Source organism: Sapajus apella, unplaced genomic scaffold, assembly GCF_009761245.1.
Source record: "Sapajus apella isolate SASKATOON/1434 unplaced genomic scaffold, GSC_monkey_1.0 scaffold114, whole genome shotgun sequence".
Taxonomy (NCBI): domain Eukaryota; kingdom Metazoa; phylum Chordata; class Mammalia; order Primates; family Cebidae; genus Sapajus; species Sapajus apella.
In genome coordinates this window covers 5,030,595-5,052,319 of record NW_022437054.1, presented here as the reverse complement: position 1 = coordinate 5,052,319, position 21,725 = coordinate 5,030,595, and the positions used below count along the sequence as shown (strand labels likewise).

Sequence of the window (21,725 nt, the reverse complement as noted above, 5' to 3'; positions counted from 1 at the left end):
AAAATAAAATAGAATAAAATAAAATAAAATTTAGTATAGATTATTAGAGGTTGAACGATTTAAATTATACCTGCTTTTTTCTTTAAAAGCCCAGAAGAAAAAATAAAGCAATTAGAGAAGGAAGTAAATGAGTTGGTAGAAGAAAGCTGTATTGCTAATAGTTGTGGAGACTTAAAATTGGTAAGTTCATAAACTAGTAAGATTCAAGATTACGAAGCATCTATAGATGTATGTCTGCTTTTATACATTCACCATATGTATAGACAAATATTTTTGTTTACCATTGACTGGTCTTAGGATAAAAAGCAATTATTTTGGGAACAAGAAATTGTGACTCAGTTTCATAACTTTGAATGTCAAAAAAATTGGCTGATTTTGTCATTTTTGACATTAGTCTTTAGTAGGGAAAAAAAATTCTAATGTATTGGTAGACTTAACTTTGCAGCCTGGTTAGACTATTGGATTAGACCCCAATATGCTGCTGAAAGGCATGCTACCATGAGCCACGCACAGTACTAAGAGCTGTTTTCTTCTTGAAGCCTCACTACTATCAAATATTTTTTCCTAAGTAAACTAAAAAAATTATAGTTTGCTTTTTGAGAATCCAACTTTGCTTTTTAACTATCAGTCTTTTAATTTGCTTTGTTCACATTACTTTGATGTGATGTCATATAAATATAATTTCCGTGAATTAGTTACTGGATTAATGAATACCATTAGAAAGAAATGTTCACTTTAAAAAGCTACTTGTATTACTCATAGAACTGGTGTTTTGTCATTCTAAAAAAAAAAAAAAATCCCTTTCAAAGAGAAGTTTGTGGTAAGAGCACAGAGGGGTGTCCTGGGAAATCTGAGGATAGAAAATGAATTTATCTGACCTTTATGTAGATATTCCTTAAATGCATTAAAGTTGATGAACACCCAAAGGAAGTTACAAGGTATAAATCTGATTTCAGGCCTTAGAAAAGGCAAAAGATGCAGGAAGAAAAGAGAGAGTCCTGGTGAGACAGCGAGAACAAGCTACAACTCCAGAAAATATCAATTTAGATTTAACTTACTCAGTAAGTATTGAAATATAACAAAATTTTTAAATAAAATTTTGGCTAGGGTTAATGGGTTCCAGAGTCTCTTTTATTTTAAAAATCTTATTGGTTTTCAGGTACTCAGAATTAGATTAAAATAATAATCTTTAGTGCATGAAACACTCTTATCTTTGTTTTATACAAAGAACTCTTTTATTTAGTTATTTAACTAGTTATTTTGGGCTGAGTGCAGTGGCTCATGCCTGTAATCCTAACGCTTTGGGAGGCCAAGGTGGGAGGATTACTTGCGCTCGGAAGTTTGCGACCAGCCTCTGCGACATAGTGAGACCTCGTCTCTACTTATTTAAAAATATGTATATATTTTGATAACTTAGTAAGTAACTGCAAACCTATCATCCAATGGCTCTATTTCTTGAAGAGCACTAATTTTTATGCTCTATCCAGGTAGTTATTTTGATGAGATTGTAATGTAGACTTTTGGGTCAGCAATTTTCAAGAACTTCAAACTAGGCAAATAAGATAATGTTCAATGAGCGTAGCGGGGCAAAAAAATCTAATGCCTCTAATTGCTAGCAAAATTTATTTGATTCTGGAAAGACACCTCCTTGATGTTTGCACTTCTGTTTTTTAAAAGGGTGTATTTTCAGCCGGGCGCGGTGGCTCACGCCTATAATTCCAGCACTTTGGGAGGCTGAGGTGGGCTGATCACAAGGTCAGGCAATCCTGGCCAATATGGTGAAACCCATTCTCTACTAAAAATACAAAAATTAGCTGGGCGTGGTAGCACACACCTATAATCCCAGCTACTTGGGAGGCTGAGGCAGGAGAATCGCTTGAACCTGGGAGGCAGAGGTTGCAGTGAGCCGAGATGTTTCCTGTGCACTCTAGCCTGGTGACAGAGACAGACTCCATCTCAAAAAAAAAAAAAAAAAAAAAAAAAAAGAAGTGGGGGCTGTTTTTTCAGTGGGTAAAGTTTTCATATACTAAACATAGGAAAAAAAGGGCATTCGAAATTGTAAAATGTTGGATGCCTACTGTTTATAGCTGATATTCTAAAATTCCATTAAATCTTTCAGGGATAATTTATAGTGATCATTTTTTACTTTTAGGAACATAATTTCCTGTAAGTTAATGGCTTAAATTGTAATTTAGTATATAGAGCTCTTACTATACAAATTCTTCTCTGATAGACTTTAAGTTTTAAGATACTTAACATATGTTTAATTTATATTTACAAAAAGAATTTAGTTCACTATCTTGCTTATTTCTTTGATCACCAGCAGCATTAATGATACACATTTATTCTTTGTTGGTCTTCCAGAGATTAATAGATGGAAACTACTACTAAATTCAGTAGGATACATAGAAAATTAAGGTGAAATTTAGAGGATAGTTCTTCCTTTCTTAATGTACATTTGGAATGCAAGATATTTATTTTGTTCACTCAACCAAGATATTGGTTGGGTATGCTTACTCAACAAAGATATTGGTTGAGTATCTTGATGTAAGTAGTTAACTTCATTATAGGATTTTAATCTCTAGAAAGATTATAGGCAAAAGGGGCCTAAAGTGGTCATTATGTGTCTTTTCTGCAATATTTTCTTTCTTAGGTTCTTTTCAATTTGGCCAGTCAGTATTCAGTTAATGAAATGTATGCCGAAGCACTTAACACATATCAAGTTATAGTGAAAAATAAGATGTTTAGCAATGCAGGTAGGTGTATATAATCAGTTTTTCCAATAGATGTAATTCTTTCATAGTGTTAATTTATATGTCCTCATTTTGTGCTTCTTTAAAATGAAATGATCTATGCTCTAAGCAAATTGGTATTTATGATATATGTATCCTGCTTAAACATACTGTTTATATAAAAATCTTTACAGATGAGGAAATATAATTAGTATGAGGTATACTGCCTAATAGTAAACAAAAAAAAATGTATTCTGGTATCACAAGTAGAATGAGCCATGGCAATCCCATCGAATGTCCCCAAGAGATTATAGTTTATATTTAGCATTTATATTGTGTAATTTTTCAATAGTAGTATTAATGTTTATCAGAATGTCATTTCCTTTAATATTATTAAAATGTATGTAGCATTCTTGAGTCTAATTTTTAAATGTCTTAAAGTTCCATGTTTTTTAGAAGAATACACAATAATATAAAGCACAATGATGTAAATCAGCTGTTTTGTAGCCATAGTTTCAAGAATATATTGTCCTAGGTTCCATTTCTTCACAGGAGATCAGTTTGAAAAAGTATAACTGTTTTGAATTTAGAATTTTAGATAATGTGTGAGACTTCATAACTGAGAAATGCTTCAGAGAATATGAATTAAAAGTCATCTAAAATATCAGAAAGAGTGGAAAAATGAGAATATTATATATTCATTAAATTTTTTTAAATTAGGAATATTGAAAATGAATATGGGAAATATCTATTTAAAGCAAAGAAATTATTCCAAAGCCATTAAATTCTACCGAATGGCATTAGACCAAGTTCCAAGTGTCAATAAGCAAATGAGGTAAGTTTTTACCAGTAGATGATAATCGTAAAATTTAAGTGTTTTTCCAGAACAAGATAACTCTTCTGATCTGTTTTCAGTGGGTTGAACATTTTGAAGTATTTGTACATAAGATTTATATGTGTAGTATTTTGATCTGTTCCCTTCTGACTACTTGCACACATTTTATAATGACAAGTTAACGGTTAAAGCATTGTATGTGATCATGTGAAATAAAACTAAGCTAAATGACCAATAAAGGAGTTAACCCTGAAGGCCATTAGTATCATGATATAACAGTGTGGACACAAAATCATAATAGCAGTCCTCCAGAACATATTGAACTTTAGAATACAAGGCTAGAAATTAAGCCCCCCTTATGTTCTTGCTGTAGCTTGAGAATGAAATAGTGAGAGAAAAGGATTACTTCAGAGCCTTAGAAGAGGGCGAAGCTGGGTTATTTTCCCTCCTTGCAATATTCAGGAGCAGAAACAATAAGTTCTCTTATGGTCTAGTGATAACTGTGGGGACACAGAAAGTTTCCAGGATATTTACTGGTCAAAATTTCCCGTAGACACAGTACCATTTCTCTGTGAAAATTAATTTATTTGCAATACCACCTTTTATGATCATTTGTTTTTGAATTTTACGTATCTTATCATTAGCAAATATTATCTAACTCACAGAACACAACACCCTTGAAGTACTTTTAAGCCAGGTGAGACCAAGAATTTGAGCATTTTAGAAAAAAAGATAATAGCATTGAGTAATATATATTAAGTGCTTCATAATTAATTATCAAGACAATGGGTGCTGTAGGGTCCAGCCTTATAGGGTTCTGTGAACTCCTCCCTGTTGGTGCGGAGACGAGAAACTGTAGAAATAAAAGACACAGACATAGAGATAGAGAAAAGAGAGTTTAGGCTCTGGAGTCCACTGCCAACCAAAGTAGAGACCTGACTGGTCCCGAGTGCCTGGTCACTGACTTTAATTGAGTATAAAGCAGTTGGCAGGGAAGATAGGGTGAGGTAATGGTGGTCAGTAATAGGGTCAGGTAAATCACGCGTCTTGGAGATAGGGGACCCAGGACTTTCAAGTAGTCGAGGCGAGGAAAAAACCTAATGCGTCAACACTCTTCGCATATTTGTTAGAAATATCAAGGACATTAATTCTTACCTTCTGAGAAAAAGAGAAACCAGGTGCAGAAGTGGAGCGTGAGAGTGGACATGGAACGTGACCACTGAAGCACAGCATCACATAGAGACAGTTAAGCCCCCGGATGTCTGCGCACAAACGAGCCCCCAGATGGCTGCAGCACAGCCGAGGCGCCCTCCAGCGGCCCTTATGTGGGCATGACAGAGGGCTTAGAGCATCTTGCCTTAGGATCACTTTGTTCACAATGTCACCTCAATTCCATGCTTCATAACCCGATAATCATTAGTAAAATTAAAGGTTATATTGAGTATATATCTTTATGATTATAAATGAGTAACTATAAAATTACATATGATTATGTAAAGGAACAACTATGTGCCTATATTTCTAATTCTTTTCTAAATCAGTATTTATACGGGAACAGGCTGAGGCTTCAGACCCTTGCCACAGCACTTGCAGGGTTTCTTCCCCACAAGTGCTACAATAATTCAGTGGAGTAAATTATTATTGAGAACAAGAGTGGTCAAGAAAGCCTTTATGAAGGAGGTATACTTGATATTGGCTAAATTTTAAGAAGAGAGAAGGGATAACATCTGAGAAAAAGGCAACACCTGAAACCAGTCAGGGAAATAATAGTCTTTATGATCTGATCAGAGAATTATAAATAAACTAATTTAGTTGAAATAGAGGGATTTTACTGAAGAGTGTTTAGAAATAAGGTGGGATCACATCCACTAGAATGGCTGTAATCACAATAACAAGTTTCGGTGAACATGTAGAGAAATTAGAAACCTCATTCACTGGAGATGTCAAATGGTGCAACTACTTTGGAAAATAGTTAGTTTAAAAAGTAAAACACAGATTTACCATGTGACCAGCAATTCTGCCTTTAGGTGTATACCCAAGAGAAAGGAAAATGTAGATTGTCACAAAGAAAAATGTTCATACAAAATTATTCATAATAGCCAAAAAGAAACAAGACAAATGTCTACCAAGTAGGCAATGTATATATAAAATACAGTACATATTCAGACTGTGAAATGCTATTTGACAAAAAAAGTAAGGAAGTACTGATACATGCTGTGAAATGGAAGAATCTCAAAAAATTATGCCAAGTGAAAGAAGCAAGATAAAATATCAAATTGTATGACTCCATTTATATACAGTGTCTAGAAAAGACAGACAGAAAATATACTAATGGTTACCTAGGGCTGGGGATAAGAATGGGGAATGACTGCTAATGGGCACAGGTTTTCTTTTTAGGGTAATGGAAATGAGTTAAAATAAGGATGTGGTTATGGTTCCACAACTATATAAATACAGAAATAATTATTGAATCATATACTTAAGATGGTGAATTTTATGGTGTGTGTGTGTGTATATATATAGCTTTATCAATAAAGCTTTAAGAAAACAAGAAGTAAAGTGGGAGAGGAAAAAAGAAAACTGTTTGTGGAATGGTTTGAATGCCATACTAAAGAGTTAAGAATTTTAAAACTAATCCATGATTTTTTTTTTTAGGATTAAAATAATGCAGAACATTGGAGTTACATTTATTCAGGCTGGTCAGTATTCAGATGCCATTAATTCATATGAGCACATAATGAGCATGGCACCAAATCTGAAGGCAGGCTACAACCTAACTATCTGTTATTTTGCTGTTGGAGACCGAGAAAAAATGAAGAAGGCCTTCCAAAAATTGATTGCTGTTCCATTAGAAATTGATGAAGATAAATATATTTCACCAAGTGTGAGTATGAAAAAGACAGTTCTGTAGCCACTTCCTGTTATGTGTGCTTTTCTGTTTTCAGAATGAGAAAGTCAGAAGAGATGACTTCTTAGGCTTCTCCGAGGCCTGTATCAGTGTGTTTTATCATTGCTATATTTTATTCGTTATTTAAATTGCTTTGAGAATGAGACTCTATTGAAATGGGGTAGGGATTATGGTTAAAACAGGCTGCATAACTTTAGTTTTTTAAAAAAATAAGATCCCATGTCATTGATTAAGCGTAGTATCTTTTTTTTTTTTTTTTTTTTTTTTTTTGTTTAACTGTTCCCCTTGTATCTTCCAGGCTGGAGCATAGTGGCGCAATCTCAGCTCACTGCAATCTCTGCCTCCCAGGCTCAAGCAGTTCTCATGCCTCAGCCTCCCAAGTAGCTAGGGTTACAGGCATGTGCCACCATGCCCAGATAAGTTTTGTATTTTTAGTACAGAAGGGGTTTTGCCATGTTACCCAATCTGGCCTTGAACTCCTGGCCTCATGTGATCCACCTGCCTCCACCTCCCAAAGTGCTGGGATTACAGGTATGAACCCAGCCAAGGGTAATATCTTGACCAAGAAACCTCCAAATTCTTATTTGACCTAGTAAGAGCCATTGTTGAGCAGAGGGAACCTCAGCCGTTTACTAAAAATATCAAGAGTGAAATAAATTCCTATCCTTATTCATAGAGTGGAACGTAATACAGCTATCAAAAGTTGTATTTTCAAACATCTTGGGTGTTTATATAATGTTAAGTGAAAAAATACAGATATACACACCTATACATGAACATAAACTGAAAGAATTGACACCAACATAGAAACAGTAGTTTCTGAGCTGAGATTGTAAATGCTTTTAAAACATCTTCCAGATTTTTACAAATAAAATATTGGCATACTGTATATTAGTTTATATTAAGTAAAACCATATGAAATTGCCTCTATTTGTAGATAAAAATGGTATATTTTCAATTTTACAGAGTTGAACTTTTAATAGATTTTCTAAATAGATTATATTAGCTGGCTGTGGTGGCAGGTGCCTGTAATCCCAGCTACTCAGAAGGCTGAGGCAAGAGAATCACTTGAACCGGGGAGGCGTAAGTTTCAATGAGCCGAGATTGCACCATTCACTCCAGCCTGGGTGACAAGAGCAAAACTCCATCTCAAAAAAAAGAAATTACATTATACGGCTATTGTATCATAGTGGTTAAAGAGTATAGGCTCTGAAGCCAGGTGCCTTGGCCCTGCTACTCAGCTCTTACTTTCCGTGTGCCTCAGTTCTTTTATATAAGTAATGAGACTAACTATCATAACCTATCTTTATAGGGTTAAGGTGAAGATTAAATTAGTTAATGCATGTGAAATGCTTAAATTTGTACCTGGTGGCTGGGCACAGTGGCTCGCACCTATAATCCCAGCACTTTGGGAGACCGAGGCAGGAAGATTGCTTGTGCCTGGACATTCAAGACCAGCCTGGGCAACATGACGAAACTCCATTTCTACAAAAAATATGAAAATTAGCCAGGCTTGATGTTGCACACCTGTAGTCCCAGCTAGTTGGGAGGCTGAGGTGGGAGGATCACCTGAGCCTGATGAGGTTAAGGTTGCAGTGAGCTATGATCACATCATTGCGCACCAGCCTGGGTAACAGAGTAAGGCCTTCTCTCAAAAAAAAAAAAAAAAAAAAGCCAGGCATGGTGGTGTGCACCTGTAGTCCGAGCTATTGTGAGGTGGGAGGATCACCTAAGCCAGAATGAGGTCAAGGCTTAGTGTGTTGGGATCACAACACCCCTTCAGCCTGGATGACAGAGTGAGACCTTGTCTCAAAAGTAAAATAACAAAATTAGCCAGGTGTGGTGGTGCATGTTTGTAGTCCCACATACTTGAGAGGCTGAGTGGGTAAATGGCTTAAGCCCAGGAGGGTGAGGCTGCAGCAACCCCTGATCATGGCACAGTGCTCTAGTCTGGGTAACGGAGCAAGAGTCTGTCTCAAAACAAAACCAAACAAACAAAAAAATGTAGTACATAGAAGATAGTTAAGTGCTGGTAAATGTTAATTATATATTACTTTCATATTGAGAAAAAATAATATATGTTGTAAAAAATCATCTGTGTTTTTAATGGGGAGTAGAGATACGGATCATACTAAGTAATTGATGATTGAAGCATTTCTATTTGAGTTTAGAATTAAAGTATCACATATTTGTACTAAGAACCACAGCTTCTATGTACTTGGTCCTAATCTTTCCATCCTGATCCTTTTATCAGGTTCTTAAAATCTAGGTTAGTAGGCCGGGCGCGGTGGCTCACGCCTGTAATCCCAGCACTTTGGGAGGCTGAGGCGGGTGGATCACGAGGTCAAGAGCTCGAGACCATCCTGGTCAACATGGTGAAACCCCGTCTCTACTAAAAATACAAAAATTAGCTGGGCATGGTGGCATGTGCCTGTAATCCCAGCTACTCAGGAGGCTGAGGCAGGAGAATTGCCAGAACCCAGGAGGCGGAGGTTGCCGTGAGCCGAGATCGCGCCATTGCACTCCAGCCTGGGTAACAAGAGCAAAACTCCGTCTCAAAAAAAAAATCTAGGTTAGTTCAATGGGGAATGTGATTGGTAATCAGAAATATGAAAAAAGAAATTTCTAATTTTCATAAGGAAAAATAGTAGGATTAATTTACTCTCCATTTTATAAAACTAGTTAGTGGGGAGGTTTATTGGAAATTCAAGTTCTTGGCTGGGCATGGTGTTTTATGCCTGTAATCCCAACACTTTGAAAGGTCGAGGTGGGCAAGTTGCTTGAGCCCAGGAATTGAAGACCAGCTTGGGTAAAATGGTGAAACCCCATCTCTACAAAAAATACAAAAATTAGCCAGGCTTCATGATATGCTCCTGTAGTCCCAGCTACTTGGGAGGCTGAGGTGGGAGGGTCACCTGAACCCAAGGAGGTGCAGGGTATGGTGAGCCATGATCACACCACTCCATTCCAGCCTGGGCAACAGTGAGGCTGTGTCTCAACAACAACAAAAAATTAAGTTCTTGCTGTTTACTTCTGAATTATTCTTTTTTTCTTACATTTTATTTTATCAGGATGATCCTCATACTAACTTAGTAACTGAAGCTATAAAAAATGATCATCTAAGGCAAATGGAACGTGAAAGGTAATATTTTAAACTTAACAATGTAGTTATTAATTACATTATTTAAAATATTTAATATTTAGTATTAAGACAATATTTAAAACAAAATAATTTTATGAAAGGGTTGAATGTACCTTTTATTACTCATAAAACTTACTATATTTAGTATAGTTTTTGAGTACCAACCTGGCCAACATGGTGAAATGTGTCTCTACTAAAAAGATGCAAAAATTAGGTGGGTGTGGTGGCACATGCCTGTAGTCCCAGCTACTGGGGTGGCTGAGGCAAGAGAATCACTTGAGCCCAGGAGGTGGAGGTAAGTTGCAGTGAGCCAAGATCGCGCCATTGTACTCCAGCCTGGGTGAGAGAGTGAGACTCTGTCTCAAAAAAAAAAAAAAAAAAAAAAAAATTCAGTTTGGGTTTTCAATGAAGAAATCACATCAGCATTATTACAAGACCCTAGTAGGTAACCCTGAGTACTCAGGTCCAAGCTGTGGTCTCAGTCTTTTATGGCTTCATGAAAGGACCATGCCCTCATGGAGGGGACCATGTCTTGGCCGTGGGGTCTTGGGTGATGGTGCCATCTTTCTTCATCACCACGCCCAGCTTCTTGCTGGCACTTGGGGAGAGAAAGCAGCAGATGAGAGGTTTACCCTTTATCTCCCAGCGAGTGAGCTATTTCCCTCTTCAGAGAGGAAGTAACATTGCTTATGCTTGACTCCTGTTTTTTTGTTGTTTGTTTGCTTTGCTTTCTATTGGAATTCTGTATTTAAGATGGTAAATTGTGTCAGCTGACACATGGGACACTGCTGGGGAGGTGACTGGGTTTCTGCACCACCGGCCTCAGAAGTATCCCTGTTTGCTCATCTGCTATTCGCTTGCTTTGGTCCCAAGCTGAGACAATTGCTGTGTAAAACAGAAAGAGTCAATCCTGAAAGGTGTTATTTTTCAGAAGAACTTGCCGTGTGCCTTCACCAAAGGTGGTCAAGTCTGCAGTTAGATTTTTCTCACTGGTGAATGACAGGAAATGGGGATAATTTTGCACTGTGGAGATAATACGGGAGTTGTCTATACGATCATAATACCTGATTCTTTGAACATATCATTGAACTCCAAAATGAATTCAACCTCCATTCAGGCTTAATGAAATCTCTCATGTTACTGGGGGAAAAAAAAGGAATTAACATCAGTTTTACATAATCAGCTTCAGACCCTACTTTCTTTTATGAAGGTAGAAGTACCCTAGTATCAAAATCAGACAGACAGTACCAAAAAAAAAAAAAAAACAACCAGGAAGGAAAAGAGGAAAAGAAAGAAAACTACAGATTAATATCATGTGAAGATAGACTCAAAAATCCTCAAGAAAATACTAGCAAATTGAAATATTAACAAAATATAAAAAGAATTATGCATCATAACCAAATGGCATTTGTCTCAGGAATGTGAAATTGGCTTAATATGTAAAAATCAATTAATATTATACAGGTGGCCAGGCAAGGTGGCTCATGCCTGTAATCCTAGCACTTTGGGGTGCTGATGTGGGTGGATCCTTGATTCCAGGAGTTTGAGACCAGCCTGGGCAGCATGACAAAACCCTGTCTCTACTAAGAATGCAAAAACTTAGGTGGGAGGATCACCTGATCCTGGGGAGGTTGAGTCTGCAGTGAGCCATGATCATACCACTGCACGCCAGCCTGGGCAACAGGGTGAGACCTTATCTCAAATAATAATAATAATAATATATAGGATATCAGTAGATTGAAGGATAAAAACTACACAGTCATCTCAGTAGAAACCAGAAAAATTTTTTGACAAAACTCAAAATGTTTTCAAGATTAAAAACAAAAAGCCCAACAAGAAACAAGTAGAAAGGAAGTTCTCCAATTTGATAAAGTACATCTGTGACAAACCCACAGCTAACATCATACTTAATGGCAAAACACTAAATGCTAGCCTGGGCAACATGGTGAAACCCTGTCTCTACAAAAACAAAAATTAGCCAGGTGTGGTGATGCGTGCTGTAGTCCCAGTTATTTGGGATAACCACTTGAGCTTGGGAGGTAGAGGTTGCAATGAGCCAAAATTGCACCACTGCACTCCAGCCTGGGAGACACAGCATAACCCAGTCTCAAACAAACAAAAAAACAAAACTGAATGCTTTGCACCTAAGATCAGGAACAACATAGGGATATCTAACTTTCACGAGTTGTTTTGTTTTGTTTTGAGATGAAGTCTTGCTCTGTTGCCCAGGCTGGAGTACAGTAGCACAGTCTCAGCGCACTGTGACCTCTGTCTCCTAGGTTCAGGTGAATCTCCTGCCTCAGCTTCCTGAGTAGCTGTGACTATAGGCACCCACCTAAATTTTGTATTTTTTTTTTTTTTTTTTGTAGAGATCAACATGGTTCAAGACCACCACCATGTTAGCCAGGCTGGTCTTGAACTCCTGACCTCAGGTGATCCACCCTCCTTGGCCTCCCAAAGTGCTGGGATTATAGGCGTGAGCCACTGTGCCTGGCCCACTTTGACCAGTTCTATTCATCATTGTACTGGAAGGTTCTAGCTTTGGCAGTTTGTGAAACAAATAAATTCAAAACCGAAGTTAAAGACATCCAGATTAGAAAGAACAGTTAAAACCATCTTTTTGCAGATGACATGATTTTATGTATAGAAAATCCTAAGGAATCAACTTAAAAACTGTTAAAATAAATGAGTTTGGTGAGATTGTAGAGTAAAAAAAAATCAGTAGTATAATACAGAAATATGTGAATATCTTCTCAGCCTTTTGGCTAAGATCAAGTGTAGTGTTTGTATATCTGATGCTTCGTCTATCCAAGGACAATCTGTTAAATGGATTTTTGGAGCAGGGAGATTGAATAGCTCCTTGCTCCATCTATTCCATGCATTGACCTGGTAGTGCAGTACCTCCAGGAACTATGCACCCCTTCGGGAAAAAAAGAAAAAATATGCTATACATTACCAATGAATTATCCCAAAATGAAAATAACAGTTACATTTATAATTGCATAAAGATTATTAGGAATAAATTTAATGAAAGAAATGCAAAACCTAAATGCTGAAAACTATAAAACATTGAAAGAATATAAAGACACTAAATAAATCCTGTCACATTTTTATGGACAGGCACTTAATATTGTTAAAATTGCAGTGCTCCCAAATTAATGTACAGATTCAGTGACACCCTTATCAAAATTCCAGCAGTATTTTCACAGAAAGTGACAAATTGATCCTAAAATTTACATGGAAATATAAGGGACTCAGACCCAACAATGTTGAAAAAGAAGAGCAAAGTTGGGCTCAAACTAGAAAGCAACACTGATGAAGACACTGTGGTACTAGTGTAAAGACAGAGGTATAAATGAATGGAATGGAATTGAGAGACCAGGAAAAATCTCTTGGGTTTATAGCCAGTGGAGGTGCCAGGGAAATTTAAGAGAAGAAAGGGGAGTCTTTTCAACAAATGGTGCTGGGAAAATTGGATATTCTCATACAAAAGAATGAAGTTGTACTTCTCTCTCACACCATACACAAAAAGTACCTCAAAGTGAACTATATACCTAAATGTAAGAGCTAAACCGTTCTTGAATGTATAAATAATATATGGTCTATCCATAATATGGAATGTTATTCAGCCATACAAAGGAATGAAGTACTGATACACGCTATTAGGTTGGTGCAAAAGTAATTGCATTTTTTTGCCATTGAATGCAATTACTTTTGCACCAATCAATGTGATACAGATGAACCTTGAAAACATGATAAATGAAAGAAGCCAGTCACAAAAGAACACATGTTTTATGATTCTGTTTATATGAAAGGAACAAATTAGGCAATATAAAGACAGAAAGTAGATTAGTGGTTGCCAGGGGCTGGAGAAGTATCTGCTAATGGATACTGCATTTCTTTTTGGGGTGATGAAATGTTTCAAAAGTGGTTGTGGTGATTGTTGCACAAATCTGTGAATATACCTAAACCATTGTATTGTAGACTTTATATTGGGTGAACTGTATGGTATATGAGTTATATTCCTATAAAGCTGTTTTTTAAAAATTCAGAAATATGCTTTTAAAATTACATGCCATGACCAAGTAGGATTAATTCAAAGGTGGAAAGTTTGCTGCTTTTTTTTTTTGAGACGTGGTTTTGCTCGTTACCCAGGCTGGAGTGCAATGGCGCGATCTCAGCTCACCGCAACCTCTGCTTCCTGAGTTCAGGCAATTCTCCTGCCTCAGCCTCCTGAGTAGCTGGGGTTACAGGCACACGCCACCATGCCCAGCTAATTTTTTGTATTTTTAGTAGAGACGGGGTTTCACCATGTTGACCAGGATGGTCTCAATCTCTTGACCTCGTGATCTACCCGCCTCGGCCTCCCAAAGTTGCTTCATTATTTTAAAATCAATCAGTATAATCCATCATACTAACAAACTAAGAAAAATCACGATTCAATAATGTTGAGAAAGCTCTCTCCTATTTCTTTTTATGATTTTACGATAAATGAGTGTTGAATTTTGTCAAATGCTTTTTCTGTGGCAGTTGACATATAACATGGATATTACTCAGCAACAGAAAGAAATGAACTATTGATATATGCAACAAATTGGATAGATCCGAAGGAAAGTATACTGCATGAAAATAGCCAATCTCAGAAGATTATATATAATCGTATTCCTTATATATAACATTTTTAAAATGATAAAATTGTAGAACTGGAGATCAGATTAGTGGTTGTTAGGAGATGAAGAGCAGGTGGGAGTTGGAGGGAAACATAAGGGAGTGAAAATAGTCTGTGTCCTGACTGTATCAATGACACTAATCTGGTTGTGATCTTGCATGGTAAAGATGTTACTGTTGGAGGAAACTGGGTAAAGGTGGTACATGAAATCTTATTATTTTTTACAAATACATGTGAATCTACAGTTGTTTCAAAATATAGTTCAAAAGAAAATAACAAGATGAATGTTTAATGACTTGAAAAGATATTATTTCTATATTAATACAGTATAGTAAGTATACAGAACAAGTTACAAAATAGTATATACATTTTGAGTCTATTTTGAAAAACAACTGTGTATATATAAATCCAAGAAGAAATGACTAAGAGAACTTTCATTCACCACTATAAATTGGTATATCCACTTTTTAGCACTAGGATATTTTCCAGTCATCATGATGACACATGCTTTTATATATGTACACATACATATACATACACACACATAGATACAGATACATATATATACACACAAAAGCAACAGGTAGTAATTCAGTTTTACTCTTTACCACATACGATTTCTTCAGTAGTCATGTCACTCTTTTTTCGTTCCACAGTGTAGGCTATGTAAGTTCTGCTGCAGGGCCTTGTGTCTCCAGTATCTCTTCAGTTTGTCAGAAGGCATCATAAAGCAGAAAAAGAAAAAAAATGAACACTGTTCACCCAGCAGGCAGTCATGGCTTGCTAATCACATTTCCTAGTCATGGTTTTAAACCTGACTCATAAATAGATTTCTGTGGTAGTTGTCCATTATTTAGTTGGCTTTTGTGGTACATTAGTTTTGGCAGATAATGTTTACAATTAAGTTTTAAGAAATAAATCCAAACTGTTTTATATACTGTATCTCTAAATACAGTTTTTTGGTTTATTTGATATAGGAAAGCCATGGCAGAAAAATACATCATGACATCTGCAAAACTCATTGCTCCTGTAATTGAAACATCTTTTGCTGCAGGTTATGATTGGTAAGAGAAATTCTATAATACTGCACAGATAAGGTTTTTTTTAATAATTTATACTTTTAAATTTAAATTAATATTGTCATTAGAAAAGTGAATATGAATGCTGATTCCTCTTAAGCAGATAATATGTTAAGATTATAATGTTGCCTGTTGTAAAAATTCCTAGTAAGATATTTTTCTTGTTACTCATGTTATTTTGTAAATTAAGTAGTTATATACTACATTTCAGTCAACAGTGGACCACACATATGGCAGTAGTCTCGTAAGATAGGAAGCTGAAAAATTCCTATCACCTAGTGACATTGTAGCTGTCATAAAATTGTAGCGCAATAATTATTTCCTTGTTCGTGGTGATGCTGGTATAAACAAACCTATGCTGCCAGTTGTATAAAAGTGTACAGTAATATCCTAGGCCTTCATATTCACTCAGAGGTCACTCTGTGACTCACCCAAAACAACTTCCAGTCCTGCAAGCTTTGTTCATGGTAAGCACCCTATACGGGCATGACATTTAAAAAATCTTTTGGCTGGGCACAGTGGCTCGTGCCTGTAATCCCAGCACTTTGGGAGGCTGACGTGGGTGGATCACAAGGTCAGGAGTTCAAGACCAGCCTGACCAACATGGTTAAACCCCATCTCTACTAAAATACAAAAATTAGCTGGGCATAGTGGCGCACGTCTGTAATCCCAGCTACATGGGAGGCTGAGGCAGGAGAATCGCTTGAACCCGGGAGACGGAGGTTGCAGTGAGCCAAGATTGCACCGCTCCAGCCTGGACGACAAAGCAAGACCCTGTCTCAAAAAGAAAAAGTAATTTAGAACCGAAGACTTAAGTAACTTAAAGCCTTGTTGGAGCAAATCAAATACTTACCTTTACAGAGTACTAGGAACCTGTTAAAAAAATCTTTGAAAAGCCACATTTAAGAAAACCAAAAGCATCAATATGCTAAAACGAAATCAAGTAAGCTTTTTTATGCTTTCCCTTATAGGTGTGTGGAAGTGGTGAAAGCTTCTCAATATGTAGAGCTAGCCAATGATCTGGAAATAAACAAAGCAGTTACATACTTGAGACAAAGGGACTATAACCAGGTAAGCTTTAAAAAAAGTTTTAGATGGAATTCCACATCTTAATTGGTAAAAGCAATAAAAACAGGACAACACCTTTCTAGAATAATGTCATCTGTGATTATTCTGAAGTTGAATAATATTGTTATTTCCATTTTAACATAATTTTTATTAAAATAGTTTTAAACTTTTATTCATTTTTGCCAGTTTGTCATTTCTTAAAATGTAAATACTTTCTTTATATAGCATGGTTGGTAAATTACAAACCATATTCTCTGTTCCAGAGATTAACTTTCCCCTAGATGTTTTCAAAGTGTTCCCCAAAGCATAAAATTTTTAGGAGCACTGATTGTACTAGGGAGCACAAAAAGCAGGAAGCCTGCTATACTCACCAGAGCAGTTTCCTTGTAGTCTATTTTATGTGTTTGGTTTCCTCATTGACACTGCATTTGTAGTGGAAGGGTCCCATGGCTGAATGGGGTCTTAGAACCCTGCACATCTCTCACTGGCACTACTGCTCCTTTGCTACATCTTTCCCGTATCCTATCCCAAGCCTGTGCTTTCAGTTTGTCTTCCTGTTTAGAGAACTTTTGCTCTGGGAGACAATAGAAAGGATTAGCAAAGGAAGTGCGGAGAACGCCATCTACTCAAAGGATATGAGAGTAGAAAAAAGCAACCCTAGTGTTGATGAAATAAATATATAATTAATATAGTGTAGTACTATAGGGTGGTTCCATTGCATATGTTAATTTGCTATGCTTAGTTGTTTGAGCATTTACAAAACATTTGAAAAAGTCTTTTCAAAGTATCTGTCCTGTCATTTGATCCTCACACCCTTGGTTATGAAAAATGCCCCTGATGAGTCTCCAACATTGTTGTAATGCTTTTTTCATGGAAGCAATGTGAATTAAATTGGTCATATTTTGCTAAAGTGCTATATGGACAAAAAAAAATTGTGTGTGACATGTACTGTTATAGATGACAAAAGAGAAAACCATATTTGCCAGTTTTCCTTTGACATTTTATTTTTGAATGATCTTTTTAGAAAGGGTTAAGAGGCCAGGCGCGGTGGCTCACGCCTGTAATCTCAGCACTTTGGGAGGCTGAGGTGGGTGGATCACCTGAGGTCAAGAGTTTGAGACCAGCCTGACCAATATCATGAACCCCCATCTATACTAAAAATACAAAAATTAGCCAGGCGTGGTGGCATAGGCCTGTACTCCCAGCTACTCGGGAGGCTAAAACAGGAGAATTGTTTGAATGTGGGAGGCAGAGGTTGCAGTGATCCAAGATCGTGCCACTGCACTCCAGCCAGCCTGGGCAACAGAGCAAGACTTTGTCTCAAAAAAAAGAAAGAAAAGAAAAAGAAAAAAAGAAAGGGTTAAGAATGCGTTGCTATAGCTCATGTTCTAAAACTATGTCCATTAAGCAATAAACACTCCAATTTTTTAATGTTAAAACCTATTGAACTCAGATGTTACTATCTGCGTTTTCCTATCTAGTCTTGTTCAAAATATCTTTTGTTTCATTTGCATTTTTAAGTTTTTAATATGCATTAGTTTACTGATTTTTTTAAACACCATTTCTGTTTTTTTTTCATCATTGCTGCTCTCACTCTGTCTTTCTTTTGTTTGTGTATTGTAAGTATTACGAGGTGGGTATAATACAATCTTAGTTTGAGAGAAATGTTATTAGGTGAAAAGGAATTGGGTTGACGTATCTCATAGTAATCATTTGATGACAACTACTTTACTTACAATTCAAAGTAAAAAAGAAAAATTTATGCCTTCTTCTGTGAGCATGTAGTCCTGGAGTTAGCTGTAAATACTTTTTTTTTTTTTTTTTTTTTTTTTTTTTTTCAAGAAAAAGATGCTGAAATCACAGAGTATGGGTCTTTGTAATAATGATGGTGTTTGTAGTCACTTTCGTAATAGAAAAAAAAAACTGCCGAAAAGCCCAAAGTGGATGAATGAAGCCATTGGCCTGGAGGCCAGTGGTAGTGTAGGGCAGGCTCAGCAAAATGCTGAAGCCAGGAGCTAGATGGCATCAGATGGGAAAGGAGACTAGGACAGACATAGAGCCCTTTTCCTCATTGTTTTCAGGGAAACAGACAAGCTAATGTTTATTTTTATTTTTTGTTTTGCCATTTACAATGAAATTTAACTTTGTACTTTTATCAGTTCCATTTATGAATAAACTTATTTTACTTTTAAAAACAAATACTGGATATAGATTTATGGGCATGTAGAGAATGATTGTAAAAACAGCCAATTTCAGAAGAAAAATCTGAGCCAAAAAAAATACTCGAGTGTTCCTTTTATTAGAATAATTATGTAGCCTTTTTAGAATAGATCGTAGTTTAGAAATCTAGAATACGAAGTGTTTTTACTTTGTCAAGTGATATCCATTTATAATGTTTTAAGTTGTAAATACCTTTGCCAAGTTTTTTAAGTAATAGCTTGGATTGCACTGCTTTTTGGATTCATAATAACCATTTTGGGAGAAAATAGATTTGATGTTAAAGATAGCCTTAAAGTATTGTTATTAGTAAGTTACAAAGTAGTATATATCAAAATTTAAAAATTTAATACACACTTCCTTGACAATAATGTGAATGTCTCTTTTCTTTCTTTTTTTGTTTACAAGTCTCAAAGATCTGATGGTTTTAAAGTGAATGTCTGTTTCTAAACGGAATGGTACAAAGGACTTTAACACTCCTTTTTAAAAAAAAAAAAAATTGTTATTGCTTGTTAGCATTCTTTTCGTATTGTTTTATGGATGTCGTAAACATTAGAGAATAGCTTTCTTTTCCTGTACACTTTGGAAAGTTTGATGGATGTATGAGTTACGCTTATCCAAGTGCCTTATATTTTAAAGTAATTATCATGACACAGTCTAAAAGTGAAGATTAAACTATCTCAATTCTTATTTAAAGCGAAATGCAGCTTATAAAACATAGAGATTCAAAACAGCTGTGAAGGTTTCATAAAGAATCAATGAGGTAGTTTTTATAGGATGAGCAATATTAGCAATTATTGTTGAGGTAAGTTTAAGGAACTTGTGGTAGTGTTATAAGTGCTTTCTAAGAGAGTAAATGATAAAAATGGAATCTCAAAAGTGAGGATATGATGTTTAGGGTTTTCTTTTCCAGTGTTTACTTTGTAGAATTGTAAACTACTTACCTAGAAACTTCCATCAGTTTCCTTTGACATCATCAGAAACCCTTTAAAAGACTAATTTGCTTGGTAACGTTATTGTGCAAAAAATAATAAATAAATAAAAGAATAACAATTTACTCATATTCTAACCAAAGTATCTGGAATCTAGTATTTTAAAATCTTCTGCCCATCAAAAACATTGAGTCAGTCGTCCTACTGGTACTTCATTTGAGGTCAAACACTGCACAGCCCAAGTCTCAGGATGTGTCAGATATTTGCAACAGATGTAGCTGACAGCCATTATAAAAGCTAATGCAGTTACTTTTCCTTGTACACAACTGCTTCCTAGGAGCAGGAGGCACCAAGAGCCAAGCATCTTCTATTCAGTAAATGTATTATCAAAGAATGAAGGAAAGAAAACTCAGTGCCTTTCTCTACCTTGTTTTTTTTCTTTCTGATATTCTGTAGCAATTTCTAGGTTGAGTACTCATTCGCCTTTCATGTAAAAGTGTCTGAACATTCCACACATCTTATTTGGTTAGTATTATCTTAGACCTGCCAGGCAGTTAAAAATATATGTTCATTTCTCATGACTTAAAAATATAATTATATTTGGATTTACTTTAGATCACCTTTTGTAATACTTCCATAATTATTTGTCATTACTGGTTCTGAAAAATTCTGTGCCATTTTTCCTTCTTGGCCTTCTGAAACTCCAACTGCATTTCTATTAGATCTTTTCATTGTGCTCCCATAAGTCTCTTGTGTTCTTTTCTAGGAACATTTTTTAGCCTGCTATTTTGCCATGCATCATTAAGTCCGAACATTTTCTGGGACCTTGGCCTTGAAGTCCTGGTTGCTTTGCTAGCTCTGTGGTGCCTTCAAAAAATAGTTTTAGTATTTTATATGATTTTTCTAGTTGTTCTCTATGAAAGAATCCTCTTCTATGGGCTAGTCTGTCATGGCCAGAAGCAGAAACCTCAGAATTATTTTGTAAAGATCAAATTTGATCATGTCTCTTAGGCAAAACCTTTCAAGGCCACACTGCCTACCACATTATGCAAGATAAACACTCAGCTGTATCACATGACTTCCAAGGCTCATCATTATTATCATCATCATATTTTGTCTTTTAGACAGAGTCTCAGTCCTACACCTAGTCTGCTCCCAAACACCTGATCTCAAGCAGTTTTCCTGCATGGCCTCCCAAAGTGCTGAGATTATGGGCATGAACCACCATACCCAGCCTTCTAAGGCTCATTATTTACTACTGACCTTTCTTCCAGTCACCAGGCCTCTCTTCAGCTGTATCTAATCTGCTATTATAACATCTATGTTTTCTTAATTATATTTTTAATTCCAGAATTTCCATTTTATTCATTTTTATAAGTTCTAATTCTCAAGTGAAATTCTCTTCTTGTCATCTGTTCTCTTGAACATGTTAATCCACCGCTTTTGTGCCTTCCCCTGGTCTTCCTTCAGGAGCTCTGATCTTTTCCCCAGCCATAAGCTTGAATACTGTCATATTACAATGGTAGTAACCTTCAGATATTCCATTTCTAGGCTGTAGAGATCTTAAAAATGTTGGAAAAAAAGGACAGTAGAGTGAAAAGTGCAGCTGCGACCAATCTCTCAGCCCTGTATTATATGGTAAGTTTTTTTACAACCAAGAGTTAATCATGTGCTATTTTTATATTGCTGAATTTCTGCCTGAGGATCATGCTTAGGGAGAGGACCCAAAGAATACTGGTGGAGATTTTTAAGTGGACTGAGGTGTATAGAGGATCTGACCATGACGAGTGCCAGGCCAGGGGCTGAGTTGGCAGACATGAATGAGAAGACCATCTCTGAAGGAGAAGGGAGGGAGAAAAATTGTGGTGGTAAGCATCACAGCATAGATTATGGAACATTCAGCTGGAAGAGCTAGAGATGTATTTCAGTTCCTTTGTGTTATTAGTAAAGAAAGTAACATCTTAGGTTAAAAAATTGATGTAAGCATACAAACTATCATCTCTAACAAGCATTCATTGAGCATCTACTGGATGCCAATCATGGGGATACCAAAAGTCTAAAAGCTCCCTAAAGGGGAGCATTCTTACTTTGGAGCAAAGGAGGTAGACTAGGAAGGAAGGTTCAAAGTAGAGAACAATAAATT

The 21,725-nt window shown here is 36.2% G+C and overlaps 1 protein-coding gene and 1 pseudogene across 9 annotated transcripts in view; both read left to right on the top strand.

The window, feature by feature from the left end:
• Positions 1 to 21,725, top strand: part of IFT88 (intraflagellar transport 88) — a 126,833-nt gene that overhangs the window by 36,955 nt on the left and 68,153 nt on the right. For all 9 annotated transcript variants that reach the window (XR_004263413.1, XR_004263411.1, XR_004263412.1 and 6 more), the window contains 9 exons: positions 90 to 180; positions 957 to 1,061; positions 2,654 to 2,756; positions 3,453 to 3,567; positions 6,223 to 6,451; positions 9,547 to 9,617; positions 15,264 to 15,350; positions 16,337 to 16,436; positions 21,134 to 21,220. Coding sequence is in view for 6 of the 9 variants with exons in the window: in XM_032260123.1 (XP_032116014.1) it covers positions 90 to 180; positions 957 to 1,061; positions 2,654 to 2,756; positions 3,453 to 3,567; positions 6,223 to 6,451; positions 9,547 to 9,617; positions 15,264 to 15,350; positions 16,337 to 16,436; positions 21,134 to 21,220 (988 nt within the window). In the remaining 3 variants the exon portion in view is untranslated. The remainder of the gene's footprint in view (positions 1 to 89; positions 181 to 956; positions 1,062 to 2,653; positions 2,757 to 3,452; positions 3,568 to 6,222; positions 6,452 to 9,546; positions 9,618 to 15,263; positions 15,351 to 16,336; positions 16,437 to 21,133; positions 21,221 to 21,725) is intronic.
• Positions 12,363 to 12,540, top strand: LOC116537936 (annotated as a pseudogene).